Source organism: Carettochelys insculpta, chromosome 3 (genome assembly GCF_033958435.1).
Source record: "Carettochelys insculpta isolate YL-2023 chromosome 3, ASM3395843v1, whole genome shotgun sequence".
In the NCBI taxonomy this organism is placed as follows: domain Eukaryota; kingdom Metazoa; phylum Chordata; order Testudines; family Carettochelyidae; genus Carettochelys; species Carettochelys insculpta.
In genome coordinates, this window is record NC_134139.1 from 68,113,646 (window position 1) to 68,138,224 (window position 24,579).

Below are 24,579 nucleotides of genomic sequence, written 5' to 3' on the forward strand. Positions count from 1 at the left end.
CACTCTCAAGTTGCACACATGTTTTACAAATATACATCACTCTCTCTGTATGAGCAACACTGATACAAATTCCACCAGCTCATCTGGCTGTTTCCATCAGCCCAGAAATATACCTTCAGTCTTGCTGCAGCTAACTAGCTTTCATTCATTCCCCAAGTTCATGTAGACATTGGTGCTGTGTCTACACTTACAAAAAACTTTGAAATGACCATGCTAATGGCCAAATTTAAGAGTACTTATGAGGTACTGAAATGAATATTCAACACCTCATTAACATGCTGCTGAAGTGCTGTGGTTTGCTTACCCACAGCTCATCTCTGCGGGGGTCCTTTTTGAAAGGACCCTGCCAACGTCGAAATACCCTTATTCCTATTAGCTGAAAAGGACCCTTGTGTAGAAGTGCCGTGGCTGGCGGCATGCTAATGAGGCACTGAATATTCATTTCAGCTACTCATTGGTATTCTTTGATTTGGCCATTAGCATGGCCATTTTGAAGGTTTTTGTAATTGTAGACATAGTCTGGGTGATTCATTCAACGGTGTCTTATAAATACTGATGTGTATATAAAGTACATATAATGTAACTAAATAATTTTATATGCTCTTCCTATATTTTAATAGCAGTATTTGTAAGAAAAAATGTGCATTATATCTTTCCAGAATGCCAGCTAATGAAAACAGAGCGACCAAAGCCAAACACATTTATTATTAGATGTCTTCAGTGGACAACTGTTATAGAGAGGACATTTCATGTAGATACACCAGAGGAACGGTGAGGAATGTTACGTCTTCCAGATTCTTTGGGCAGAAGATTTGGCATGTTTATCAGTCTGACACAAGTCTTGATTTTGATTACTGCATAATCTGATGATTTATGAGATTATTTTAAGAATTTATTTATTTGCCCATGTAAAATGTTCATACTTTGCATTGAGTATAATGGGTGGGAAAGATACAGCCCGTGAGCTGCATCTGGCCCATCAAGCCTTTTAATCCAGCCTGTGAGGCAGAGCTTTGTGTGCTGCCTCTGTTGCCAGCAAAATCTTTCAGCATCCACTGACCAGCTTCTGGCCAGTAGGAGCTGAGAGATTGTGTTGGGGTTGAGGGCAATGAAGAAAGCTCTTTCCTCCTCCCAGCTCATAGAGCTAAATGGAACAGTCAGTGGGCTGGGGCTGTTGGCAGGCAGGGGAGCCTGCCTGAGAGTGCTGCTGGCCAGGAACTGCTTAGGTAAAAAACTCCTGTCCCCAGAGCCTGATTCTGGCACTCCCCTAACTCCTTCCCAGACACTGCATGTCACTCCCAGGCCATAATCCTCTCTTGCATCCAGTCCCCCTCCTAGACCCTGCATGCCAATCCTCTGCCCCAGGTCACTATCCAAACCCCCTGCATACTTCTCTCCTCTGCCCCTGGTCACAGCTTCCTTTCAGAGGCTGCACCCCCTTTTCAATCCCTCTCCCAGGTTGGAATTCTCTCCCACATCCATACCCCCTCCGAAACCTTGTACCCCAATACTTGCCCCAGATCACAATACCCATTTTCAACCAAATCGCTCTCAGATCCTGCCGCCTGTACTACACCCCAGTTCCCTAAGCTGGGCTCCTTTCTGCACCCATATTCCCTCCTACACCCCACATCTCATCCATGCAAAATGCAGCCCTCAACCACTTATCAAAATCTTCGAGTGGCCTCCCATCAAAAATTATTGCCCACCCCGAAGTATAAGATATCTTTGGATGACTAAAGGGAAAGATTGTGTTCAACATACTCAAAGTTGTGTCATGATACATTTCTGAAATGTTATATCTTCAACAACATAAATCAACTTTGAAGCTAATTTTCTTCTCTCAGAAGCTCTGAATTTCCTTGAGTTTCAGTATATATTTTTGTTTTGTCCAAAAATGGGATATCCTGTGACTATATATTTAGTTATAATTGCAATTTCTTGTTAAGAGTAGATGTAAACACATTCATTCAAGTATAAGAATAAGAGTTAACTTCATATACAAGATAAGTGTGAGAGATATGAGATGAGGTGCCATGTAAGAATATGATACACTATACCATTACTTTTCTGTATTGTGATCTTTATTATGTCTTAATGCCTGCCTTCCAGTTAAGAGTAATACCATGGTTTGGCGTTATATTGGAATTTTCAATAGCTACTAGCTTTTCGTTCACTGTTGATAATATGTAAGTGTAGATATATACCCATATTTAAATGTAGCCACAGAGAGGTAATCATATTAGCCTGTATCTTCACAAAACAAAAAAGAGTCATGTACCAGTTTAAAGACTAACAAAATAATTTATTAGATTATTATTTTGTGGGTCTGTCCCATGAAAGCTAATTATCTAATAATTATTTTGTTAGTCTTTAAAGTGCTACATGACTGCTTTTATGTTTTATATTTAAATACAGTTAGATTGTTTCTTGATGGTATATTTAAAGGAATATCAATAAGAAATAGAAATTGCATAGTATCAGGCAATATTGTGCTATTAGAACAAACTGTACTAGGATTGCAGAATACTCTTTCCAGTAAGCCCTGAGCTATAATACTTTGACTCATGAAGATATTTAATTTGCTACTAAAGCCTTTAGAAACATCAACTAATTTAATTGATGTGGTATAATCTACCATGCAGGTACACTCTCTGCTGGTGAATCTAGAGCATGTTCCATTTGCCAGAAGTAAATTGAATCAAATTACTTTGGTAATACCTTCATCATGTAGTGTAAGACCTATGAAAGTAAAATACTACTACTGTGTTTGTATGCATTAGAAACCATTTAGATGCAGAAGAGCGTCAAGCCTTGTTAGTTTTTGTTAATAGGAATTTTCATCTGTTCTTGATAGGGAAGAATGGACAGAAGCCATCCAAGCTGTAGCAGACAGGCTTCAGAGGCAAGAAGAGGAGAGAATGAACTGTAGTCCAACATCACAGATAGACAATATAGGAGAAGAGGAGATGGATGCTTCCACAACCCATCATAAAAGAAAGGTACAGGATATAGCTCTGACTGATAAAATGTATTTAAATGGCTGGTATATAGTTGTGTATTTGTATAGAAGCAATATGCAATGACAATTATTTTTAGAAAAGTTTCAGTTTCAGGAATGGAGGTAAACTCTTTTTTTTTAATTGAAGTAAAGTTGAACCTCTCTACACTTCTGTTATTTGAACATAAGTCACTCTTTCAGCTCACAGTTCATACTTTCATGCACCAAATGTTAATGGATATACATATTACTTATTTTTTCAAAGCCTGATTTCTGTGCCAGGGTTTAATAAATTACTTGACAATTTTTTATGCATTTTCATGTTTTCTTTTTTTAATTTTTTTTACTCTTCTTGAAATTTGGAGATAGGAGTTGACCTATGGGGGAAATATTTGCCGTTCTTACACAAATAGTTCTATTTAAAGAAATACATTCTTTGCAGGAGAAAAGTAAGAAACACTTGGCTCTAAACAAAGATCAGGACTGAAAGTCCAAAGATTTATTTCCTAATTTACATATTTTGGAACATTTTTGAGATAGCTGATAGCATTGTTTTCAAATATTTCGTAATGTTTAACTGATGGTGTGTGCTCAGTGTTGCATGATGCAGAGAATGAAAGATACTCTTGAAGAAGTAGAAACAGGGAGATATATGTATCTCATAGAACCAGAAGGAACCTTGAGAGGTCATCGAGTCTAGTCCTCCGCCCTCACAGCAGGACCTATCACCATCCCTGACAGATTTTTTTTAAATCTAGCCTGTCCCAGACCTTTGAAAGGCCCCCTCAAGGATTGAACTCACAACCCTGGGTTTACAAGGTCAATGTTCTAACCAGTTGTAGGTTGATTTCTTCAAACACCAGAAACTGTGCATATTTACATGCAAAATGTATGTAAAGTAATTTTCATTATGTTTTTGAAAGTCTTCATGGAGTTTTATCAGTTACTAAAAAAAATGCATGAATTGATGAGTCAAACATCAACATTGCTATAGGCTGAACCTCTCTAATCTGGCACTCCTGGGACCTGACTGGTGCCAGACAAGACTATTTGCTGGAGCTCAGTAGTCTAGCAGCATTGCCAACACTTTCACTGCTTACTGGGATCTTGGAAGGCGTTTGGGATGAATTATAGCTAAATAACAGCACAAACACAGTCAGGACTGGTGGCTGTAAACAAGATTTATGGAACCACAGGAAACTTGGCCACACCCAACTAACTAAAATTACACAGCTAATTAAAAGGGATGTTGCTGGATGAGAGAGTTCCAGATTAAAGAGTTTCAACCTGTGTATGACAGCATTTTAAAATAGAATCAATGGAGCAATAACCCCATAGAGGCTTGATTTACAATTACATCTGTGATTGGAGGAAAAAAACTTGTAAAATAGTTTTAGGAAAAAAGTCATGCTAAGTTTTCCCTAAAAATTAAACTGGTTAGAGATGTTAATAAGAAAAATGGCATATAAATTTAAAACTGAGTGAAATAAGCATTATTGGTAAGGATCTTTTTGAGATGATCGTTATATTTTAATCTTCTTCTCTCTTTTCTTTTAAATTCACCATTATCATTTTCCTTTGGCTTGTCTGGTAATACTATCATGGCTCTTTGTGTCTCAGCCACTGGCAGCTCTTGATTTTGTTTTGTATGCCTCTTAGTTTCCTAGGTGAAAGCAGCACTTCCTGTCACTCCCAGGTTTTCTGAAGTTCTAGGCGTGACATATACAAATTATTTAATCAAATATGCAAACAGTTTACCTAAAATCATAAAGTTTTGTTTAACATAGATTTGTAGATTTAATGCTGGCAAAAGTGCTGGGAACCCCCAGCCTGTGGTCCACATCCTGACCCCAATGTATCATTCCTAACAGCATCATGGTTAAATGGAAGAACTGTGAATTGCTGGGGGAGACCTGGGCTCCTTTTCCTTGTCTGCCTAATGTGGCCATATGCAGCTTCTCAGTTACCTTATTTTTAAACATAAAGGAATGATAATTTTCCGTCCCTAGTATAAGGATATGATACCTGGATTAGTAAGAAAATAGTACGTAGAGATATTAACACCATTCAGTTGAAGAAGTGAGCTGAGTACACATTACCTGAGACTGAAGGTTATTTTATGTGAGAATCTCTCCTGTTCTTCTTCTCCCTATCTCTCACCTGTGTGTGATACTTAGCAATATTCCTGCATGGAAAAGCAGCGTAGTGCATCGGGGTCATTTGAGATGGGTGCCAAATGGCAGGCCCAGTTGCCCATATAAGTACTACTCTTTTCTTCCTTCATAAGGGAAGGAGAGGGATAGGGAGAGATTTTATGTAGTATGAGCAAAATTCACTAGGTATGGAAACATGTTGAGAGTACCAAGCTAAATCAGGGGTGAAGTTTCCTTTTAACTTATGAGAAGATTAGATTTAGGGAAGCCTTTTGATTTCTTGCAGTTCCAAAAGCCTTTTTATGGCTCAGCACTTTCTGGACACTCATGGATTTCTAGTGCTGATTTCTGGGTTCTTATTTTATTTTTTTAAAAAAGGGTCATTTTCTTGATTGAATGTATCTTACATAGTTGTTAAATTTACAGCTTTTATTTTCACGTTTTCAGTCTGTACTCAGTGTTCATAATAACTTGACACCCTTTATTTGTACCTTGTGTTACTTCAAAGCTGTTTTTAGAGAGGTATCCAGAGGCTGCATGATGATTGCCTCAGGTTATCTAAACCCAGCAAATAAAGAGGGAGTGAGAAATGGTAGACTCATCAGATTAAAGAGCCTCTTTACCCTGACTGCATACATACAAAGGTTTTGAGAGCTGTTTGCTGCTAATATTTTGATTTCTTGGAATTCATTTTTTCATTAGCTCAATTAAATGAAAGAAAATAAAAATGCAAACATAGACACCAGGCTGGTTCTGAACACAAGCAAGCTGTAAATTCTATACCCCTGGGTTTAAATAAGGCAGCTGTTGATGATACACTAAAGAGTAGAATCGAATCATAGAAGAGGAACGGTCATTGAGTCCAGTCCCCTGCACTCAGTGCAGGATCTAGCATCATTTACATTATCCCTGTATGATGTTTACCTAACTTGCCCTTATTACCAGCATTGTATTGCAGTTAGTGGACTGTGGATGTTTAAAAAAACAAAACAAAACAAAATACCAGTACAGAACTCCAGAGCCAACAGCTTGGTATTAAAGGAAGCTTGCACATGACCATATTTCTTTTCTGACTTTGTTCTGCTAGAATTGATCATCTATCTTAAGAACTGGCAGAATCCATGAATCTGAGAATTAAGACTCATTTGCATGGGCTGTTGCTAAGAATCATTGTATGTGATATATGAGATCACTTATTTTGTATTATATTTGGAATTTTTTTAAAAACCCCTGTAAATTGCAGAAATTAATAAATGCCTCAAAGATGCATTTAAAATGGTAAACCAAAATGTTCTTCGCTATTCTGAATTTAGATAATGGAAATTGACATATCCATATAACTTAGTCCTAACTTCCAGTCAGTGGTACTGATTAGTAGTGATAGTAGTGCACCAAATGTGCCTGCATATATACAATGGGAGAGAGATATATTATATAAATATAACTGCATAATACAGATCTGATTCTTGATTTTTGCTTTATCCAGACAATGAATGATTTTGACTATTTAAAACTATTGGGAAAAGGCACTTTTGGCAAAGTTATTTTGGTCCGAGAGAAGGCAAGTGGAAAATATTATGCTATGAAGATTTTGAAGAAAGAAGTTATTATTGCAAAGGTAAGTTTATATTTCAGTATTTTCTGTGCTCAAATATTCCTTTGGGTAGAAAATTCCATATATGTAATAGGTCAAAACATCTGTGGTTTCTGATGATACTTATAAGGTTATAAATGGATCGAAGTTGTCTTTAATATTTGTACATCATGTTTCTTTTCCCACTACCTTAACAGTCTAGTGAGCAGAAAGCATTTGGATGCATCTTGCTGTGGTATCCTGGATCTATATTTAGGAAAGTACTAGAAAAACTTTGGAGGTCAGATTTAAATGAGAAGAAAATATAGTGTTGGAAATACTGTAGGCTTACAAGAAAATATTTAAAAGTAAACTGGGATCATTCTCAGAGTAACTTGAATGAAGTGGAAGAACTAAATACAGCTTGTATTTTGTTCTCTGCCTTGCTAGGTAAGACAGCTATTCATGAATTAAAACTTTGGAGACCTATGGAACATGAAAAATCTTAAGTTTTTGTCTTCGATGCTTAGTATTGTTATCAGATGTGTCAAATGGCATTGCTGGATTCCAGGTTTGTTGTGTCAAAGATTTCTTAAATTAGGTTCTTTTTCGAGAGATATCCCTGTGGTGCTCCACTCTTGGTCTTGGTGCCATCTGAGTGCCTTTGATTGGAAAGTTTCCTAGTGGTCCCAGTGGTACCTACCTCTCATGCTATATAGTCAGTTGAAGCAGCACATGTATGGCCTGGATCCTCCAGTTCTCACCAGGCTGAGTTGGAGCTCCACAGTTCAACTGGAAATGAGAAATTAGTTTAGTTCAACGTAGTTTATTTGTTCATAGTTACTTAGTTTAATTGATTAGTGGGCTAGTAATGTCAGTTCATTCTACCAAAAAATTATATATATTCCTGTTAGCCATTAATTATGCCTGGTTCTCCAGGCTTTGAACTCTGCCCCTCCTGCAGGGATCCTTTGCCTGTGTCAGACAGGCACTGTGTGTCCACTGCCTTTTTGAGTCTCATGTACTCCAGAAATGTCCCCACTGTAGTAAGCTCAAGGCTAGAGCTCGAAGGGACAGGGACCTGAAGCTGAAATAAATTCTCATGGAGAAGTTCCTCATGTCAGCTGAGGGAACACTCTGCTTTGGCTCTTTTACCACCTTGGTCCCTATAAGCAAAAAACTCTTAAAAAAAGAGTTCTTTGGTACCCCATGGGGAACAGACCACAAACAGATTCCCTACACAACCTACTGCAGTGGTACAAAAGGCATGTTGCATCATCACCTCCGATGCCTTACATAGGCCAGCCATACCAGGCACCCAGTGTCCTGGTACTGAGACTACAGGCTTCAAGTTGCCTGTATCCACATTGACATATATATTACTGCATAAGAAATTGGCACTGACCCCCACCTCGGCACCAGCAGTAATGTCCATCGTTGGTCTTCTGGCCCCCGCCACATCATCTTTATCTACAGTGCCAGCAGTTAACAACTCCAACTGCTTCATAGCAATTTAACAGTTGTCTCCACACCACAATCTTTGCTTTTTGGCATGTCTCTCCACAAATGTTTGCACGATGCAGTGTATCACTGGCACCATCACAATTGACCTGTGTGGGGTTGAGACAGTGTTCACTCAACATTCCTCACCACCAAGAGCTAGCCCTTGAGCCTACTATGGGTATATGCCACAGTAATATGGTCACCCATAGATGCCTCCACCTGTGCTGTATCTCAGGCACTGGCCTTACAGGAGCCCGTGGTGATCATACAGAAGACACTTTAACAGACACGCCAGCCCTCAGAGAGAGCAGTGCCAATCTTCTCCATGGCTGCCTGTAAAACAGGAACATATCTCACAAGAATCCGTAACAGAGGTCTCGGTGAAACCTACACCAGATACCTCAGCACCAATCAACCCTTCTTCCTCTCCTGACAAGACAATAATGGCTCTACCCTCAACATCTGCAGATGACTTTGCCTGTTTCCAAGATCTGTTTAGTTCAGGGCACCTAGTTATTTCAACCTGTTGGTGAAGTACAACCACAGGAACTGTACGAAGTTCCAGGATTTTGTGGAGGACATTCTGGAGGCCAAAAGACTGCAATTTCATGCAATAGTAGCCGAGGGCCAAGCCACTGTCCACACAGCACTATAGACAGCACTGGATGCTGGAGATGATCTAGCGTGATTTACAGCAAGTACTGTGGTAGTACTGTACTGTAGTCATCCACTACTACCATTTTTCCTAGAGAAATTCAATCCACAGCGGAGGACCTTCCTTTTGCTGGGGACAAATTATTCACAGAAGAAAATAATGCGTTTTTCCATACTATGAAGGGCTCACAGTAAACTCAGTATTCGCTCAGAATCCAAACTCCACTGAGAAGGAGAAGACACTTTTGGTACCAACCTTACCAATGTCTGTAGTACTTGGAGAGTCCAGGCCACACGCACATTACTTCAACTGACTATGTTGTGTGAGGCTTGTTTTGAATAAAGGGACTTCGAAGTAGTGCGGGCACTTTGCAGTGCCCGTGGCTACATGCGTGCCAGCACTTCAAAGTTTGATGCTTCATAGTTGCCCCGGTGGAAAATTAGCCTAATGAAGTGCTGCGTATTCACCGCAGCACTTTATTAGTAGTCTCCTGTGGCCCTGATTACCATGACCCCTTCGAATATGGGGGCAAGCATAGACCCAGCCTCAATCTTCTTGAGAGTGTGCATATGTTAACTGCTTGTGATCTCATCAGCAAGGGTCTCAAATTGTATCTTAACTTTTTGGGAAAGGATTCAAAGTTACTGTAAACCTTTTTATTAAGATGTAAGGTTTAGGGAAGTATTGAGAGGCTTTATTAAATTAATTGAATAGGAAAATATAAAAAAAAATGAAAACAAATTTGGTGCCCTTCCATATATCAAGATGCAAGTATGAATTGCTGGGGTCAGAAATATTTTGATATATAACTTTATCAAATGCTTTCAGAAAAAATAATCATGAGGTGAAGAGAGAAGTACTTTGTTATTCTTATAGATACCAAATCCACTCCGACTTCAGATAGTAAAAATGGGGAGGGGAATATTCATATAGCATAGAATATGAAATCAAGTCCTAAAAGTTATTTAACATGGTATTTTCTAGGTCTTTATTGAAATTGTTTTGAGAAATATCTGAAAAGGTAGTAGAAAATCTTTCTAGTTTCTCCACTAATGTATTTTAATTACTTCTTATTGTTTATGGTCCAATTACATTCACTCAAGGTTATGATCCACTATGCAAATCCCAGCATGAGGTCTATTCATTTTCATACACTAAGACTATGTCTGCAGTAGAAGCATCTGTCAACAGAAGTTACGGTTGACAGAGATGTTCTCACAGAACTTCTGTTGACAGATCATGTCTACACATAAAAGCAGATCAATCTTTTGATCCACTCTGTTGAAAAAAGGACCCCCGGAGCTACACAGCTTTTTTGTCGACAGTTTCTGTCTATGAAATGCATTTTACGTGTAGATGCTCCACGAGTTTTGTTGACAAAATTCATTTTGTCAACAAAACTCTCTAGTATAGATGTAGTCTAAATGACTTGAAGTTTTTTTGCTGTTATTTTTAACTTATTTTGACAGTCTTCTTTTAAGATTAATTTATAATTCCTGACATCTTTGTTCAATTTGCAGCTTAAGGGTATCTTGTCTTCATAATATAGACTGCAATTGAGTTACATTTTTATTATTTGTCAGTATTTAAAAAGTATACTCTGACCAAATGCACTTGTTTGGCATTATTGCTGATATTTCTGAGTTCCGCCCAACTAATTTTCCATTCACTATGAAGAATATCGTATCAGTTGCTAGGCAACCCACAGAGTAAGTCAATGACCCTTCTACCATTTTTAGGATAATGCGGATAGCTGTGGGGTTATTTTAAGGAATATTCTTTGAGAACTGCAAATCAGACTTACATTTTTGCAGATACTGAGTTAAATTATTTTAAAAGTCAAGTAGAGATTAATTTTTACTCAGTAAAACTGTAGAAAGCTAATCATCTGAGCAAGGTAGTTTTTTCATATTGGCTACATCTACACTACAGCAATCCTTCAAAAGAAGCTTTTCCGGAAGAGATCTTCCAGAACAACTTCTATCGAAAGATCGCATCCACATACCATAAGGGGATCAAAAGATCAGTCTGCTCTTTTGAAAGAGAGGCCACACAGCCCCAGCCGCCCATTTGAAAGAATGAGCCAAGAAGTGCCACATGTCAGGCAAGCCCTTGCAGGAACTCAGGCCACGTGCTTCCTTAAAGGGCCCATCCCAAACACCCTTGCCCTGCACATGTTGAGGCCTGCCTTGCGGCGCACAGCACATCAGAACCATTGCAAGGAGCACAAGCTGCTAGGTCAGAACTATGGACCCACAGCAGCTCCAGAACCACATTCACGCTCTGGTCAGGCTGCTGGCCCCCCTACAGCTTCTCCAGTGGAACAGGCCCAAGGACCCCCACCCATCACATGGGCCAGTGCAATGACATGCAGTGGCTCCAGAATTTCTGCATGTTGAAGGACACATTTCTGCAGCTCTGCACCTGGCTCACTCCCACCATCGGATGCCAGGACACCCATATGCAGCCCTCCCACCCTCTCCCTTGAGAAGCTCACAGCCATTGGAAGCTGGCTACCCCCAACAGCTACCACTGTATGGGACAGAAATTCAGGATTGACAACTCAACTGTTGGGGCTGTCCTCGTGGAGGTAAGGCACACTCAAGTTGCAGGCCCAGAATGGGGAGGGGGCTTCTGGACAAGGGGGACCATTGAGGACCAGGATCAGGGTGGATGGGGTTGGGATGGGTGGGGAGGCATAGCCCTGGGGGACTGTGACACTCCACCATTATACAATCTTGCAGCTGGAGGTGGTGGCCTCGGAGGGGTGGGGAAGGAATGGAAGGCTCAAGGGAGGGGAAGGAGGCCGAGAGGAGGCAGGGAGCCTGTTTAAGCAGGGGGCTTCCCTTCATGAACTCACAAATATGTTTGCTCTTTGTCCCCTTCAGGCTTTGAGGACAATCAACGTTCTGCTGCTCTGGAGGGTCATCCATGTTGGGGACCTGGATGCAGCTGTTGCCGGGTTTGCCGCCCTTGGCTTCCCACACTGCTTTGGCGCCATCGATGCACCATCTGTGCCCCGGACCACAGCATAGCCCCCTATATCAATTGGAAGGGCTACCACTCCATCATGCTGCAGGCATTGGTGGACCATGAGGGAAACTTCATGGACATTTATGTGGGCTGGTTGGTCTGGGTCCACAACACATGGGTCTTCCGCAACTCTAGCCTCTGCTGGAAGGTGGAGGCATGGACCTGCATCCCTCAGCAGGAGCTCATGGTCAGGGACATCACGATGCTCTTGTACATGGTGGGGGATGTGGCCGAGTCTCTGCAGCCCTGGTTCATGCGTCTGTACACAGGCCACCTGGACCCCACCCAGGAACTGTCAGTGGCCACCTCAGCCAGACATGCTGACCAGTGGAGCATGCCTTCAGCCACCTGAAGCTGTGGGTCAGGTTTCTCCTCGCACTCCTGGATGTCAGGGTGCACAATGTCCCCCAGCTTGTGGGCGCCTTGCTGTGCCCTCACCACATTGCGGAGGCTGAGGAGACGACCTTTCTTTCTCTTAGGTGGACAGCCAAGGCAGGCCCTGGGTACGAATAGCTGTCTTCAGCTCCCAGCTGCACAGCCCACTGTGATCTGGGAGGCTGTCCAGGAGAGTTCCACCTGCGGACCCCAGTGGCCCTCCCCCAGGCACCAGCCGCAGGCTCCTCCGGCCTGCAACCCCACCCCATCTCCCCCACAACTCCTCCCACCCATCCACCGCCCCACCCTGTCCACTCCCAATAATGAGGGACATGGAGGTGATGAAAAAATAAAGTGTACTTAAACAGAAACATTTGAAACAAGAAAAATAACCTAACAACAAGGGGGAAACTATATACATTGAGGGTGGTGGGGCCTTGGGACAGGGGTGAGGGCACCTGAACTTGAAGTTGGGACTTGGGACAGGGGGGCCTTAGCCCTATAAGGAGGTGGAGGGCCGTGAGCCACAACAGCAGTGAGAGCCCCTATCACCTTAGGTCTGGGGTTTCTGTTAGGGATGGGATGGGACAAGGCTCACCGGGACATAGGGCCATGGGAGGGGTGCAGCAATCTCCGGCTCGGAGGGGAGGGTGGAAGGGACTGGGGGCCGAGGGGAAACGGGGTGGCAGTGCCCACTGTGTCGCTATGATCCAGTGTGCAGACTCCGTTGTGAGGTCCGGGAGAAACTCAAGCGAGAGCAGGGTGGAAAGAGGGGCAGCAGGGGCGGGAGGCTGGGCTGGCTGCTCCATCAGAGCCCTGCTGATCGTGTGCATATTCTACATGAGCTTAGCCCAGGCCTCCATCTGCCAGGCCAGGTCGGCCTCGTCGAGGTGCAGCCACCACTCTGTGAGTTCGTTTTGGCAGGGAGGGGAGGCTGTGTACATGGTGGCTTCCTCCCAGGTGCTGTGACATGGCCCCCTGGTGTGGGCTTGCCCGGGCATTGGTTGTGGGGATGCTTTAGCCCTGAACTGATCCTGAACTTCCTGGCCCAGTGAGCTACAAGGGGCTGCTGGTCCTGGAGGTTACTGGGGCTCACCTGGCCCTCGGACGGCACAGCTGTAAGGATTGAAAGGGACAGAAAGATGGTACATCAGTCCTGCTTCCCATCCCTGAGGGCCATGACCCCCACCCCTCTGTGGGCAGGAGCATTCACCCCCAGGCTAAGGGATGGGGATGTCCCAGGAGCAGTGGCATGTGTGCCCTGCACAGCGGGCCCTGCCTCTCATGGGTGCGGTGCCTTGGGTATTGGGCTGACCGCTGCAGGCCCCCACCTCCCCCCCCCCAGGGAATGGGCTAGCTGTCAAGGGGAGGTGCCCGGGCACACATGGATCCCCCTGTGGGTGGCAAGTGAGCCAGGTGCATCCTGACCCTTCCCGAGCCCTCCCACTGCATGTGTGCGGCCCACAGCTTTGTCCATGGGGGTGGGTGCTGATAGTCACCTGTGGGCGTGCCTGCATGCTGGGATGCACTCTTCAGTGGGGCCTCTAGGGTCAGGTCTTGGCCTGTATGGCTGGCCCACCTCGGGCTGTGGCAGGGGTGGGCACCTCCGCCCTCACGCTGTGGGATGTGCGATGCGCCAGGCACTTACTGGAGGGTCGCTCAAAGATTTCTGGGGATGCCCAGCTCAATGTGGCACGGCTTGATGATCCTGAGGGTATGGTGATCAGCAGAGTCCTGTCCCTTGAGTCATCACTGGATGGGGCCTCTGATTCTGGCTCCGGCGCAGTGGCCTGGCTGGAGGGTCCAGGCTGGTCCCTGTCTGGACCTGGCTCCTACGTTGTGGCAGGAGGCTTCTCTGATGCTGTGTCAAGTGTCGTCTGAGTGGGGGTTGTTCTCCCCCAAGAAGAGAGTGGAGCTCATGGTAGAAGGGGCAGTGGCTGGTTGTACCCTCCAACTGCCTGGCTGCCTCCCTGGCCTAGAGATACCTCTGGCGGAGTTTCTTAACCTTGGAGCATGCCTGCTCCAGGGTCAGGACAGGGTGTCCTTGGGCAGCGAGGTTAGTGGCCAGCCTGCTGTAGATGGGGGTGTTTTGCCTCTTTCCTGTCACAGACCCTGCAGTTCCCTCAGTTCTGGCTCTGTCCAGGAGGGAGCCTGGCATTTGGTGGCTTGTGTGGGCTTCTGCGACCACTCGGCTGGCTCCCTGGGAGACTCCTGGGAGTCACAGGGTGGCTGGCTCTCAGACCTTGTCAGAATGGGGGTGGCCATGTGGTCGGGGGTGGCCGTGTGGTCATGGTCCTGCGAGGGTCATCTTCTTTCTTCCTCCACTCTCTCAGCTTCCTGCCACGGGGTCTCCAGGGCTCCCTGTGCCTTTAAGGTGGCCAGACACAGGGAGCATAGAGCTCTGATAGTGCTGGTTAGGGTGTCTCCAAGCTCTAGCTGGCCGATGCCATGGAGGACTCCTCTTTTGAAAGAATGGCCCCTGGAGTGTCTATGCACTTTTTTTTTTTGGAAGAGCCTTTGGAAAAAAAGACACTCTCTTCCTCATTCGGCAGTGGACACGGGCTGCCAGAAAAAGGGCTTCATTCTTTTGATTTCGTATCGGAAGAGCACATTTTGTGTGTAGACGCTCCACGGGTTTTTTTTGAAAAAGGCCCGGCTTTTTTGGAAAAAACCCTCTAGTGTAGACGTAGCCATCACGAGTCAGTTGGGTCTGATGCATGCAATTGCTGCCCTATTATTATCTATCTGCATTTGATACAAAATAAATAGTTACTAATTAATAAAAAGTTATAGAGTGCTTCACTTTAAAATTGCAGTAATAATTTCTTCGTATACAAAGTGGTATAATAGTTCCCCTATTAGCACTAGAAAAACTAAGGAGTCAAATACAGGGCGTGTTGATTCATTTTTTTTGTCCAAATTCGTAGATAAGCTTAATTGCTCTACCTGTATTTTTAGAATATGTTTGAATGATAGAATTCTTTGAACAGAAATGGCAGTTATCAAAACTGAATGTGCTATCTCATTTTTTCTGAAGCAGTGAAATTACACTTATAATTTTCATCACTCAATTCATTTTGATCCCTTTATTATTCAGGATGAAGTGGCTCATACTCTAACAGAAAGCAGAGTATTAAAAAACACTAGACACCCTTTTTTAACGGTATGTATTGGGAATACAGAATGATATTTTGAAAAGGGTAACTTTAAACCTGAGGGATATACAGTTATTGGGGGAAAAAAAGAACTTGTAAATACATTTTAAAAACTTTGTATAAGGCCATTTGAATTAGGGTGGCTAATATCTTGAATTTATAGTAAACAATATTAGAGTTTGGACAATGCATTTAATATTTGCAGTTTAGGAATACTATTGGATTTAAGAGTTTGATAGAGCTTAAATTATATGAGAGGAACACATTAATTAAAAAGTTAATTGTAAAATTAAAATGTTGTGGGTTTTGGGGATTCTTTTACCCATTAAATTAAAAGTTGTAGAATTTTTTACAGATTGTCAAGAGACTAATTGGAAGAAAGTGGATTCAGATCTGTTAGAAACTGAAGACAAGATATTGAAATACATGTTTGTGTTTGGCAATAAACATAACATAACAGTAGTTCAGTAACTTTTGCGTGCTGTGTGCTGATTAAATGTTTTGAAACAAATATTATGAACATTAAGATGTATTCACCGTTTTTATTATGTATTACCAAAATATAGCAAATAGAATCACAAATTAAATCCATTTGAGGTTCATTGCAAATTCATGTTAATCTAGAGTTAAGGAAACCAGCTTCCCACTATGGAATTAATTTAAATCCCTCCCCACTGTCAGTTTACACAGAAATGTATTGTTGCCATATGTTTTTAAAAAAATTATTCCTGTCTTCCATGTTCATAAAACAATAATTAGTCATACCTTTAGTATAAAAGACTATTGTAGATATTTATCTTATTTTTGAAATAAGACTAATGATATCAAATTAGCAAACTATATGAAAACTGATTTATAAAGAAACCATTTAGAAAGGAACAGATAAACAGATGATAAAAGTTTCTTAGATTTATATTAAACTAGATATTATTAAAACTTTATTATAAAAGTGGATCGGGGAAATGAGAGTGCAAGAATTTTCTTAAATTTTGAAGTATATAGTCAAGAATATGTCCAGCTTAGCCCATTTCAGAATATAGAAAAATATGATAATTGTTTCATTATATCTTGAAGTACTTTGCATGCTTATGATGCTGCACAAGTATTAGTAATATGATCACCTACCAATTATGTTTATGCACTAAAGATAAACAAACAAATCACTCTTGATGACAGAGAAGTCATTTCCTAAAGTTTGAAATAAGAAAGATTAAATGATTAGCCAAATTATTATTTGCTATTTAGCAGAAAGTAAATAGAAAATGTCTCATCTTTGGTGTCAGGTCATTTTATCTCTTTGGTTCTTAAGCTCTGCCTTCCTATAGGTTAGTTCTTCCTGGAATTTCCCAAGCAGTTCCTATTCTAGTCTTTCTTGAGCTGGTCAGGAAGTGCTTTTCCCTGCTGCACGAAAGTTTGTGATTTTCAAAGTTTTCCTAATCCCAACTGGGAGGACAGGTCAATCCTGGAAAAAAATTGCAAATCAAACATTTGAAAGAAACATTGGATTGGATGTATGAAAATCTGCTGTTTAATACTTCATTCTGATTTTAAATGTATGGAGAAATACCTGTCTCGTAGAACTGGAAGGGACCTTCAGAGGTCATTGAGTGTATACCCTGGCCCTCTGGGCAGGATCATGCCTGATAATTTGCTTTTTAATCTCATTGCCCCAGGCCTCTAAATGGCCTATTCAAGGACTGAGCTCACAACTGTGGATTTAGCAGGCCACTGCTCAAACCACTGAACTATACCTCTCCCCTTTTTGTTTTTAACACTACTTTTACTGCAAATTAAGTTTCGAAATTAATTGATTTCACACAAAAATATTCAATTTTTGTTTTGAAAATGCTGAGAATGGGCCACTAACAATTTCAGAGATTTTTTAAAAAAATTGTAACAGTAAAATTGTTAAAATAAAGTTATGGTTTTGATGAAATGGCTTTTTTCCAATGAAAAAAATTCAGTCAATTTGTGACCAGGTACTTTAAACCTAAATAGGGGAAAGAGGGAAGATGAGCTGAAATTAATTTTGTACTCTCCCTTAAAAAGTACCACTTTTTTCTTTCAAAGTAATGTAATTCCAGCATAGTCATAAACTCTGTATATAGCTTAGTGTCCTCTTATGCTGACTTGTTGTTCATTTGATGTTTTAAATGCTATTTTATGGCAGCTGAGGCTGACTTTATAGCAATATATGACAGACCAAGTAGAATTTTTGGGCCAAATTGTGCCCAGCTTGCCCAGTAACACAAAGGCGCATATGATGCATTTGGGTACCGGGGGTGGGAAGTGGGCAAAGCCTTGGCCTTGCTCCTTAAACCACTGGTCACATAGCTGGTATGTCTGGGAGCTGTATGCTGTACCAGGTATAGATCCAGCACAGTTTTCTCCCTTCCCAGAGCAGCCAGGAGAGCAGCAGGGCAGTTGACTCCCTTAGCCACAGTCTCCCTCCTGGGCTATTCTAGGGACAGCACAACAACGTGCAGCTCTACTTACTCTAGGTACGTTGTTAAGTCATGATCTATCCTTCATAACTACATTAAATTGTGCTACACTGCATTTCATCTAATTGGGCCAAATGCATATCTGTAAAAGGTTTATATTCAGAAGATTTACAACAGGAATGAATTTGCTCTATCATGAGCCGTTCAACCTTAGGAAGTCCAGATTTAAAATTATATGAACAATAATTGTTGTAATTTAGAAAATTATGTCATTACTCATTTGGCACTGAGAAATATGTTTAGCATTGTACAATAAATTAAAATAGAGAGTATCTGCTTAGAAGATAGAACAGACAGATATCGGGATCACGTTAAAGGTTCCTCCTTGCCCCACTCCACCCACTGTATTATAATCCTTTTTATGGGTACAACAGAAAAAGTGGGTTTGGAGTGGCATTAGTCTGAAGAAGAGTATGATGGTGGAAGATAATGTGGATAAAATAACACACATTTGGATGTGAGGAAGATGACCTATTTCATAGTCAGATTAGAAATGGCAATAGAAACCTGTGCCTTTTTAAGATGGCAACATAGCAGTTTTTAATATTAAAAATAATTCTCATGAATGTACACTGTGCTGAATGAGCAAAATATGTAGACTCTTATTGTTAATGACTCTCATAGTAGAGTGCTACAGGTAGAAAAGTAGGAAACAGTGATGATAAATTCTGGCAATCAGATTGGTCTCTTTAATAAGATACAATTAAATTTTTGCTGCCAATATACTTACTAGGAATCACGTTAATATGTGAAGATAATTGTATTTTTTCTTCTCTTTAAGTCTTTGAAATATTCCTTCCAGACAAAGGATCGTTTGTGTTTTGTGATGGAGTATGTTAATGGGGGAGAGGTGAGTCAAAGAAAAAAAAATTGCATGTACCCTGGTATTGTAAGTAGGTAGTAACTTTTCTGGATTTTTTTTTTTTTTTTACTTCTTCAAGGTTTACTTGGTATTTTTAACGTTATTTGTGTTTGATAGAATTTTATTGAAATAGGAAAGTATCTATAAAAAGTTTAGGGTCAAGATTTTGAAATGCATGTTTTGATTTTTGAAAATCTAGTCTGCTGCATTTTAAAGTGTCAGTACATAATAAGTTCAGAGTGACAGCATTTTAGCCATGTGCATGCTTTCTGCTTCCTGGAGACTCCTCCCTTCTGCAATCTGTACTCCTCCCTCCCAGATTCAATACAGGTTGCTACATCTTTCCTTTTGACAAATGTTGTGTCTTTTGTACAGTCATTTGACTTGTGGGGGATAGAGGTTAATAACTTATAACTCACTGCTAGGGTTATGGCCTTTGTAACCATCCCATGGCTGCGAATTTGGCCTCATATAATGCTTTAAACATGACAGTCTGTGAACGGGTCTCACACTTCTTGTTTGTTCTGTTGATGCTGGACTTACTTCTATCCTGTTGCTGCCTTTGTTCAGTTGGTTTGTGTCCCGCTGGTCCTCTATGCTGCTCATATACCTCATGTTTTCCTCTTCTGTCAAGCCAGCTGATAGCTAGGTTCTTTTTATGTCTTCCTGGTCCTCATCCTTCTGTCATCAGTGCTAAGCAGCTGTGTTAGGTATTGTCTCTTATACTGTTCTGAATCTGTACCTACCTTATTTGACCTATGTTCCACTGAATCTTGAACTGTTCAGTGTTGTCACTGCTTTGTGTGGCTGTGTGAAGGTTGGAATGTAGACGTGCTCACCTCTGTGTAGTGGTGTCAGGCCCTTGACTCCTTCGTTGTGGTGGTGGTATGCACAGTCAGCTTGGCATTCTTTCAACTGCTTTAGTGTACTTTAGATAGTGCTGCAGTAGATGGTTCTACTTGGGTAGCAGAATTTTGGTCTCTGACTCATTAGTCTCTCTTCTGCGCTGCTCCCTAGTTCCTGGAAGAGTATATTCTAGTGCTCCAACATTGTCAAGTAGGAGGATCCTTTCCTCTCTGTTTTGCCTTTGGCACCAGTCTCTTGCCTTTCTTGACTGCCAACTTGCTGGTATCTTTTTGTTGTTTGTTTTTTAATGTAATGTATTGCGATCTATTGTCTGAACATAGCAGGTTATGTTTGCCATAACTTGCAAAATGTGCTTTTAGTTTCCTGAGAACATTTCTGGACTGAACTTTTTCCAGGTAGTCTACTTTCTGGAAATGGGAGTAATAACCTACTATGACCACATTAAAAATCAGCTTCTTCCCAGGATTGAGCTGGGACTTCATGAGGTTGAAGCTACCTTCCGTTTCTCACTATTTTTGTTGTATTTCTTGCACTGTTCTGTGCATGCTCCACTCTGAATTGGACCTTGATTTTGGATCAGGAGATACGCTTCCTGGCTCATCGTAACTGTGCCTCCTTTACCATGTATGAAGCATGATCTGTCTCGTGATGTTTGCTCTTAAATCTGCTGGGGTTACTTCTCAGTTCCTTTTAAATAGAATCATGTCTCAGCTCAAATCAGCTCTTCTCTCACCTGCGGTACTTGCTTCTTGGCATCTGTCCAGTCTTGGACTAGGAATTGTTTTATCCTCTGGAGTGTTTCATTGGTTTACTTGTTCAGTGTTTTATTGTTTGTCTGCAGCCTTCTGTCAGAGGTGTGAAGGTACTGTAGAATATTGATAGACTCTATCTCCTGTTCCACAAAGCCAGCTGTGCTATGCTCTGAAAGGTATTCCTCACACTGTGTATCTGTTGCCAGTAGTGACTTTCCTGTTCAGTAACTAATGTCAGAGGAGTTGCTGCGTTAGTGTGTATCTGCAGAAACAATGAGAAGTCCTGTGGCACTTTATAGAGTAACAGATGCATCTGACAAAGTGGGTCTTTGGCCACAAAAGCTTATGCTCCAAAAAATCTGTTAGTATGTAAGGTGCCACAGGACTTCTAGTTGTTTTTGCAGTAACTAATGTGTATGTCTGCCTGCTGGAGTCTATAATGTGATATTGTAACTCAGATGCACTTCAGTAATACCTCTAATCTTTTTCACCCATTTGTGGATTTTTTCCATTCACATGCAAAATAATTTGATATGTCCTGAGGCATGTATGGATGTGTCCTACCAGTAGAAACAAGAAACCTATAAATGGCAACTCTGCTAATTAGCTGGGTGGCATTTCAATCTCTCATGAGTGCCCGCACAAACAAATGGCTTACAGGGAACTCTTTTGCCCTCAAAAGTGACTTCTTCACGATAATTTCTAATCGCTTATGATCAGAATGCACAACTACATTGTGTCCAAAGGTGAACTGTTGTCATTGTTCCATTTCACATACCACAGCCTGTGGCTCCTTTTCTATTGGTCAGTGAGGGCTTCCGTAGCAAATCCTGTGCATTGCTGCTCTTAGGCCTCCTTCCAAGGCTTCACTCTAAAGTTTTAGCTCCTCTTCAGGGCTGTAATACTTCACGAATGGTACTTTGCTTATCATTTTCTTTTGAATGCCTCTTCTTGAGTCATTCACCATTCCCACCTTTTATAATGGTGTGTTAAACATTGCAAGGGCTTACATGTTCAATAGGTGTGTACTGAATCTCTGATGACACCTGTTTATATGAATTGCTGGACTCCCTTCATGTCCTTTGGCCAGTGCATTCCCTTAATGTTTCAGTTTCACGAAGACTGGCTGGAGTCCCTCAGAGGTCGACAGATGTGTTGAGGACCTCACTTCTCCTTTGCTTCAGCTTGTATGCATTCAACCCAATATTCCACTCCTGGTACTTGTTCACAAGTTGTGGCAGATTGATACTGTGATTCTTGCTTACCACTTTTTAGTCATATCCTTTTCCTACAATAAGAATGTCATCAACTACAGTCTTTATGCTTGTAAGCCTGTCAGATCAGGCCTTAGCTCCACATGCCAGAACCCATTCTGGATATCCCTTTTATCCTGGATAAGTTGAATAGTTGTCTTCAGTCATTGGTAATCGAGAGTGAGTTCTCAGTGCTCTGAGTAGTTTTGGGTCAGTGCAGGCCCTCTGTTTATCTGAATGTTTTCTAAGAACTAATGGAATTATGATCCATTCTGTGCTGGTTTCAGTAAGTGTAATGAGATTTCTTTGCAGGCTTGCCAGTTCCTTCTTCAGCAGCTTCACTAGGGCTAGTAGAACTCTGTAGTAGTCTTTTTTTTTCTGTTGTACATATTTGCTAGATTAGTAGCTGTCATTGTGATGGGATGGTTGCATTGCACTGGAAAACATGGAGTAAAAAGCAGGTCATGGAGAGGGCTGTGGTAGGAATCAATAAATGCAGTCTGAAGGCAGTCACTTAGAGCGAGGCTAGGCCCTGTAAGAAGGGCTGCTGGGCCAGGGGCACTTAGTTACTCCTAGGGGCTTGGGCTTCCCTAAAAGAGACTGGTACCCTGGACACAACAGTGCTGGGAGAGGCAAGGGAGCCAGAAGAGCTCCAGCCTCACTAATGCCTGGGCTCAGGCCCTGAGAGAAGGACCCAAGGAGGTACTAGGGCTTCATAGGGCAGCCAGGGGAGAAATAGGCAGTAGGCCCATCCTACTTACTGATGATGGAAATGGTCAATTCAGACTACTATTTGCCCCTGTGGGATGGGGCTAGACAAGGGTCTGCAGTGGGTTACTGAGCTGATTAGTGGGATTAGACATAGACTGTTTCCTGGAGGGTATTAATCATAGAGTGGTCCACCAGAGGGCAGTACCCCAGTGGAATTAGGTCATGATGTGGGTGGGCTGCAGTCCCAGCATGGTAGAGGCAGAAAATCAGTTGTCATGGATATGAGACACCACCAGAGGAGGGTGCTCCAGTGCTGGAATGAGCTAATTCCTGGAGTGAAGAGCAAAGGTGCTGTAATAGTGAATGGGATCCTATTACAGTTATAAATCCATAATCCTAAATTAGCACATGGATTTCAAATTTGGATTAAGAATTTGTCTTAAGGACTAATGGAGGCACAGTAATATGTTGTATTGTTTCCAGAGGGAACAATTGATAACGTGTGTGTGTGTGTGTGTGTGTGTGTGTGTGTGTTTGATAACGTGTGTGTGTGTGTGTGTGTGTGTGTGTGTGTGTGTGTGTGTGTGACAGGAGTGTTGAGACTTTTGGTTTAACTGTGGTTTTAATGGGCCAGAATTTTAAATAGTGTCAAATCTGGAAACAAAACTTGTCTAGTACGGGGCATCCTTTTGTTGAAAACCATTCCATCAGGTGGAGTGCTGCCTGCCTCACCCCCTGGTGTGTGTAGTTCCAGCACCGTTGGTGAGCCCCAAACACTAGCACATGGTATAAGGGTTAAAGGAGCAGGAAGCAGGTTGTTTCCTCACGGCACCAGTCATTCAGGGCCCCATTTCTATTCCCCACCTTCTTTAGGAGGTGTGTAATCCTGTTCCTATTCCAGTTTATCAGGAAACCCTATTGAACAATGGCATGCACTGGGCACACGCTGCCAAAAGGCACCAGCAATTGGTGTTGCTGCAGTTTTGTACAAAGAATTGGTACCTCAATATATTACATATATTGTCTTGTATAGCACAGCGCGCTCAGTGATGATCTATTGCACAAAATGCTATTAACTCAATTGCACAAACTTAGTAGTAGAGGGATATAGCATACAATTTAACAGATTTTCTGATCTCTGATTTTCATTATTCAGCAGTAAAACTCAGAAATTTGCAATGGTGCAAAGATTATGATATGTAATACCTTCTGGAAAACATGCTGAATGTGCCTTTTGATTTCTTAATTTTTAGTTTTGATATATTTTCTGATTTAGACTTTAATATAAGACTCTTAATTGGTTATTACTTATGTATTTATAACTCAGTAAAATCAGATTTTAAAACTAAGCAGATGGTTTTCTCAGCACTGAAACACAGTACTTCTGCCATGTTTGGCATTTTTTCTCCCTTTTCTCATAGCTCTTATTTTGATTCAGCAGATAATGAGGAACCAAGTGTTTTGCTGTATCAGAGCAGCTGATATTAGTGTTTCTAGGCAAGGCTTAATTGAGAGGAATTACAATTTAACTAGGGAAAAACCCAACAACTGTATATAGTTGCTGTTTATATTTTTAAGCTCCTGGTTTAATCCCATTTTCAAACTTCTCTTCATGTTGTAAATGACAATCTCTGCCTCAGATTCTTTACAATCTAAAACTAGAGTTAGTTATTTGCATAAGGTGCATACTATAAATTGAGAGACCATGACACTGAAAATAGCAATTAAATAAATAATTCTGCATTCTCTGTTCAGTATTTGGTCATATTCATATGGCACTGATGGTGCATATGCACTCCTCAGCCCTTGTGAAACATGCTGAGGGTATATAAGGTTGGAGTTCACTGGTTGCCAGTCAGTACCTGTCTCTAATAGCCTGCATATGAAGCCTTGACAATCTGGGAGACTCCCAGCCTGTCTATACTAGTTCTTAGCTTTAATTGTTTTATAGTTTAGTTAGTAAATAGATACAGATATAATTATCTGTCTGATATAGTTGGTTCTGTTTAAGAATTTTAGTTGTTGTTTGTATGGAGTTATTCAGTTCTTTTAGACTCAAGCACTGCTGGGGCACCTACTCTATGCACTGGTGTGGTGCTGTCAGTCCCTAACATACCAAGGAACACAGGTGAGCCATCGATCTGAGTTTTCATTATCTTCAAAATCTTTTTTTCCAGAGTTG

General features: G+C 41.6%; 1 protein-coding gene across 3 annotated transcripts in view; it reads left to right on the plus strand.

The window, feature by feature from the left end:
• The window catches only part of AKT3 (AKT serine/threonine kinase 3), a 295,102-nt gene that overhangs the window by 173,794 nt on the left and 96,729 nt on the right, over positions 1-24,579 (plus strand). For all 3 annotated transcript variants that reach the window (XM_074990078.1, XM_074990079.1, XM_074990080.1), the window contains 5 exons: positions 660-771; positions 2,858-3,002; positions 6,641-6,772; positions 15,391-15,456; positions 18,734-18,802. In XM_074990078.1, the coding sequence (XP_074846179.1) occupies positions 660-771; positions 2,858-3,002; positions 6,641-6,772; positions 15,391-15,456; positions 18,734-18,802 (524 nt within the window). The remainder of the gene's footprint in view (positions 1-659; positions 772-2,857; positions 3,003-6,640; positions 6,773-15,390; positions 15,457-18,733; positions 18,803-24,579) is intronic.